Source organism: Triticum dicoccoides, chromosome 5B (assembly GCF_002162155.2).
Source record: "Triticum dicoccoides isolate Atlit2015 ecotype Zavitan chromosome 5B, WEW_v2.0, whole genome shotgun sequence".
NCBI classification, from domain to species: Eukaryota; Viridiplantae; Streptophyta; class Magnoliopsida; order Poales; family Poaceae; genus Triticum; species Triticum dicoccoides.
In genome coordinates, this window is record NC_041389.1 from 130,863,734 (window position 1) to 130,869,320 (window position 5,587).

General features: G+C 44.9%; 1 protein-coding gene across 1 annotated transcript; it reads right to left on the reverse strand.

Annotated features, from left to right (window-relative positions):
* Positions 1–764: 764 nt before the first annotated feature.
* LOC119307802 lies at positions 765–3,709 on the reverse strand. Its single transcript, XM_037583883.1, has 9 exons — positions 3,200–3,709; positions 3,010–3,109; positions 2,601–2,728; positions 2,366–2,505; positions 2,208–2,276; positions 1,976–2,114; positions 1,726–1,788; positions 1,556–1,599; positions 765–1,098 (listed from the first exon to the last, which is right to left on the reverse strand). The coding sequence occupies exons 1-9, from the start codon at positions 3,297–3,299 to the stop codon at positions 1,012–1,014; spliced, it is 870 nt and encodes a 289-aa protein (XP_037439780.1). The 5' UTR covers positions 3,300–3,709; the 3' UTR covers positions 765–1,011.
* Between the last annotated feature and the right edge of the window lie 1,878 nt (positions 3,710–5,587).

Consider the following 5,587-nt stretch of genomic DNA (forward strand, 5'->3'; position numbering starts at 1 on the left):
TTGATAATTTCACATTCCACTATACACTGGCATGGCCTTTGGGTTCCAGGGAGCATGTGCTCCTACGATGAATAGTAAGTTACTCCCTCCGTTCTAGAATATAAGGTGTATTGGTTTCTGTGCAAATCAACCATTTGAAAGTTTGACCAAGATTATATAACAAAATACAAATAGCTAAAATACCTAATAGATAAAATATGAAACTACCTTTCATGATCAATCGAATGATATAAATTTCATATTGTGGATATTGATATATTTTTCTAAAAACTTGGTCAAACATGCACTCGTTTGACTTTTAAAAATACAAATACACCTTATATAAAGGAACGGAGGGAGTAAAACATAATACTCCATACGATCCTTATAAATTGTTGTTGATTTAGTACTATAATTTTATAAAAAAATCAGCGACAATCCTTATTAATTGTCGCTCAACTAATATGTATTGGAGGGAGTAGCAATTTTTTAAAAACAAATTGAATGTTTTTGTGTGACAACTCACAATTTTGATGCGAACCAGAACAATAGTGTTTCGTCAATATTAAAAACAAAGTTACGTGGTCAAGAAATGCCAAAAAATTGACGTTCAACTTACTTTTTTTCTGCACAGATAAAAATGCTTAGGCATTACACCTAAACATTTGCAGATAACATTTGGACGTGTAAATATAGTACATTTTTATTTTATTTTAGTATTTTTTGGCATTTGCAAAAATGTTTTTTGGCGTGCAGGAGCCAATGCTCCCTAGAGCCCAACTGGATATCCGACTATACACATCCATTTTTCTTATAACATTGTACTCATTCATCCGTGCTGAACAAGAAGATAGACCTTACAACATCGCTCGTCAGTCACTGCCTCGTGGAGCCCAATCTGGACATGGGCAGAAGATCACCCAAGCCGAAGAAAAATGAAATGATATACACAGCACACTAACACAAGAACTCTCTTTCGGATGTGACAAGGTTCCATTTCAGGTTCAGTTTCAGAGCACAAGGGCTCAGAATCTACATCAGCTGGTTGCCGACTGGGTCGACGACAAAATGCAGCTCGAGACATCTCTCGGTAACCGGATGAAATTTGGATGTCCACATCTGCATCTCACAAGACAGGCACAAAGAAACTATTAAAAATGGAACTTCATCAGGCATTTGTGACAAAATCGAGCATGGTGCTTGCTCTGCATTATTCTTGCTGTCATGGGTAGGGACTTTCAGAGTTGTTGAACTCTGTGTCTCCTGATTTTAGGCAACTAATATCATCATTCTGTGAGCCTAGCTTGAGCTTCTAGTTTGGCAATGCACCAAATGATATTTTCCGATCATTTTTTAGACTGCAACAGTTACTTAGTTCTTCTTTTTTAGGTCCCCAAAAGGTTCTAGGTTCTGAATGTTCTAAGTTGTTGAGCTGAAGTTACACAAAAGCGAAACAAGTTTTCAGAGCACTTATTTAATTATGTTAATCTCTTATTGTTGTTTCATCTTCCAAACCCATTAATAACAGAATTTACCGACTCTCAAATTCCTATCGGTGAAAATGCAGAAGTCTTACATCCTTGTATTCCGTGCTCTCCTTGAATAATTTGAAGTCGTCAACTGCAGGAAACAAGAAAATTGTAGTAATCAGCCCCGGCGACGATCCCCGTCATCTAGCTTTGTTATACATCTATGTAATTCAGGGACTCTGACAGGGAACAAAAACAAAATGTAGGGAGAACTTACTTGATGGAAAACGGATAACTGCAGCGTGACTGTACAGACCATCCATATGATCCAGACAGCAACCTGCTTTTTGAAATATAATATCAGGATTGGCTCTTTCAGATCAAGGAAAAATTACGCAGGGGAAAGTTTGTGCAAATTAGAATTTTTCAAGCAGATCAAGATAGAAGGTGCAGCCAAGTGCACTGCAAATTCATTGTCATATTGGAAATCTGACGGCACAAGAAAAAGGAACCCTTTTCTGTCATACCTGACGTTGCCTGAACAATGAAATAACTGTAGTGGATGATCAGCTTTTGAAGATGGGCTAATGCATCCTCCACAGACTCTCTGGATGCAGTTTCCAAGAAAGATATCAACAACATAAACTCGACACCGTAGTTGAAATCCTGTTGGGCAAAGCAAAATTATGTTCAGATGCAATGCTAGTAAGCAAAAGAGGGAGATAACGGTCCGTGCCAGCACAACATCAATTACGTTACCTCGCCCCTCCGAAAGAGAGGGATAATGTCATCTTCCACCTCAGATTCAAAATCTACAGAAACCAAGCCCTGTAAGTTATCCAAGCAGTGACTCTCACAACGCAATGAGATCAGTACGGTTGAAGAACTGGAAAGGAGGATTACGTGGTGAGGCGTACATAGGAAACGGGTTTGACGTGCTCGTCGAGAACTTTGGAATAGTAGGAGCTACTCTGGAACTTTGCAATGTCTTCTTTCTGTTGGAAACGCATGAAGACAGCATGCGTGAAGCTCTCGCTGTTAGGGCCTTCTATGCGGCCTGCATCCAAGAGACATATGTTTGCAAAAATAATTCAAAGTACAGTTCAGAACTCGAATGAATTTTCCGTCAAAAGATAGATACAAGTCCCTGACCTAATGACACAGTGAGTATCCCTCTCATCTGATACTGAGATGTATATAAGTAATCAAGCATGTCCTTTTCTTCAGCATCTGAGATATTTGGCTTGGCTCTGAGCAGAATAATGTGCTCCACTATCTTTCTGCCAACGCTACCAAGTCAGGTGTGTGCTACTCCCTCCGTCCGGAATTACTTGTCGCGGAAATGGATTCCGCGACAAGTAATTCCGGACGGAGGGAGTATACAATTATACTCTAAAGAATCTATAGGCAATATCAGAATGTATTATATCCATGGAAACAAAAAAATTGGTATTCAGAATTCTGAAGTTTCAAGGGAAATATAACGCCATGTAAATCTGAGGATTAACATTCAATTTTGTGGTCTCAAAGTGAATTATTAGCTCGAACAAGAGTTCCGCACCTTTTCTTCACAATATCACTAGATGGAGCACCATTAGTGGGTCCAAATACGCTGCGAGGGGAATGAATTGCCTTGCTTCTTGCCCCCCACCATCTACAATCTGCGCCAGGAAGATTCAGTTCAAAGTTGGGTATATGCATATTCTTGGAAAACGCATAAAGATTAAGCAAGAGCTAGATCAAGATCTGACATCGGCCGAAATTCCGCGCCGGGTGGCGGCGATGCAGCCCAGAACAACTCGCAACAGGGAGTGTAGTTTGAGAGGCCTGAGCTAGAAACGGCATCAGCATCCTGAAATTGCTGAGCTCGGAAGCTTAGCTCCCATTGTTGCTGCGGAGGCTTTATGGATTCTGGGGTGGAGCTGTGGTATGGTATCTGCAAGCAAGTGCGCCTCACCAGAAGTTGGTGGTTGGAGCGTATGGCACTGTCCTTTTCCATTCTGCCTCTTTAGTTTCTGATATTTCTTGTGGCCAGTAAAATTGCTGGCTAGCGTATGGCTCTAAACATACCAATCACCATCAAAAAATCAGAACCCAAGTTCTGAACCTTACAAACTAAAGAAACCTGAGAACCTTGACTTTCTTTCCAGACTTTGAAGGCCCTACACGATGAAAGCGGCATAAAACACGGATCGGGAGGACTAGCAACCAGCCACCAGGAGGACTCGTGACTCGATCTAGCGCCGCCGCCGGATCCTTCCTCAGTCGCCATCTCACCCGACCCTACCCCCGCTCCCGTGCAGCGCCGCCGCGCCGCACCGGGGCTTCCCCGCCTCCCTCTTTCGGTCCCCCGCCACCACTCTCCTCTCCGCCGCCGCCGGCGACGGCCTTCTTCTCGCGCGCCAGCTGCTCAAGATCACTGCAGCGGTTCTGATCTTGATCTCCTCGGTGGTGATGGCGGACAACGACGGCTGGAGTGTGGCGGCGGGTCTGTAGCCGCAGCGGCGTGGCGGCGGCCATGTTGCAGCTGCTTAACCTCTAATTCGGCTTTGGATCGTGGTGGCGCTCCTGGTCTTGATCTGCATCATGCGGGCGCCCCGAGACGGCGGCCCTGGGCTTGGCAGTGATGGTTCTCATCCGTCGGGGGTGGTCGTCCTGAAGCTGGGTGGTCGGATTTTGTGATCCATCATGTAGTCCTGACTACGAGTCAGGGAGACATAGTTGCCGGCGAAAACCGAGCTGACGGCGGGCGATGCCAGCGTTCCGCATTGTTACTGCATCGCCATGTAACTACTATTGACCCAATTATACTGCTGAGGGAAGCCCTAGGATCTAGTCTTTCAGACTGGATGATGACGACACTGCGGTGTCGTTTCTCTCTTGGGAGCATTGTTTGTAGAGCAGCACTGGAAGACAGAGACAAGAAGTGAAGCAGCTTCGTCTTGTACGGAGCTTCGGTGGAGATGTCAAGTCATGCCTGGCCGACAGGTGCTACGCTGTGTCATGCCTGTTCGCAGGTGCTACGCACGACAGGTATTTCAGAGACTTCAAGTTGTATCGGCTAGTGGTACTTGTGAAAGTGCGTTATATCGACTAGAGGGGGGTGTCTGTGTCAAAACCGGCGGATCTCGGGTAGGGGGTCCCGAACTGTGCGTCTAAGGCTAATGGTAACAGGAGGCGGGGGGCACAATGTTTACCCAGGTTCGGGCCCTCTCGATGGAGGTAATACCCTACTTCCTGCTTGATTAATCTTGATGATATGAGTATTACAAGAGTTGATCTACCACGGGATCGTAGAGGCTAAACCCTAGAAGCTAGCCTATGATTATGATTGTTGTTGGTCCTACAGACTAAACCCTCCGGTTTATATAGACACCGGAGGGGTTAGGGTTACACAGAGTCGGTTACAAAGAAGGAGATCTATATATCCGGATTGCGAAGTTTGCCTTCCATGCAAAGGAGAGTCCCACCCGGACACGAACGAAGTCTTCAATCTTGTATCTTCATAGTCCAACAGTCCGGTGAAAGTATATAGTCCAGCTGTCCGATGACCCCCTAATCCAGGACTCCCTCAGTAGCCCCTGAACCAGGCTTCAATGACGATGAGTCCGGCGCGCAGATTGTCTTCGATATTGCAAGGCGGGTTCCTTCTCCGAATACCTGTGACGCCCGGATATTTAGGCTACAGTAATTCCACGTTAATGATGCCACATCACCACTCTTATTGTTGCTAACCTCGCAATGATTCGAAACCTTTTCAAATTCAAATTCAAATTAATGTCAAGCGACAAAGTTTTCAAAATATTAAACTAAAATGTTCGGAGTGTGCAGTTAAATGCCTAGGTGATTATAGTGCAACAAACACCCTTTTTGAAAATGTCTAAATATATTAAAATGAAATAAAATAGAAAAATGAAATAAATAGAAGGAAAAGACAAATCTAACTAAAAATAAAAAAAGAGGCACCCCCCACTGGGCCATCTGTGGCCCAGCTGGCCAGCCCAACTAGGCAAAGGCCCAGCCGACTGGCCCAGCCGGCCGACCCACCCCGCTCCCACCTTATCCCCCCACCCGACAGAAACCCTAACCGCTACCCCCCACTCCCCTCGATCCCCCACGTCTCGCTCCCTCCCCCTCCC

Bases quoted from the DNA above. Each gene is read 5' to 3' on its own strand.
- LOC119307802 (XM_037583883.1), bottom strand. From the start codon at position 3,299: ATGCTGATGCCGTTTCTAGCTCAGGCCTCTCAAACTACACTCCCTGTT. The intron at 2,506-2,600 runs GTCAGGGACTTG...TCTTGGATGCAG, and splicing joins GATACTCACTGTGTCATTAG to GCCGCATAGAAGGCCCTAAC. The intron at 2,115-2,207 runs GTAACGTAATTG...TTTGCCCAACAG, and splicing joins CTCTCTTTCGGAGGGGCGAG to GATTTCAACTACGGTGTCGA.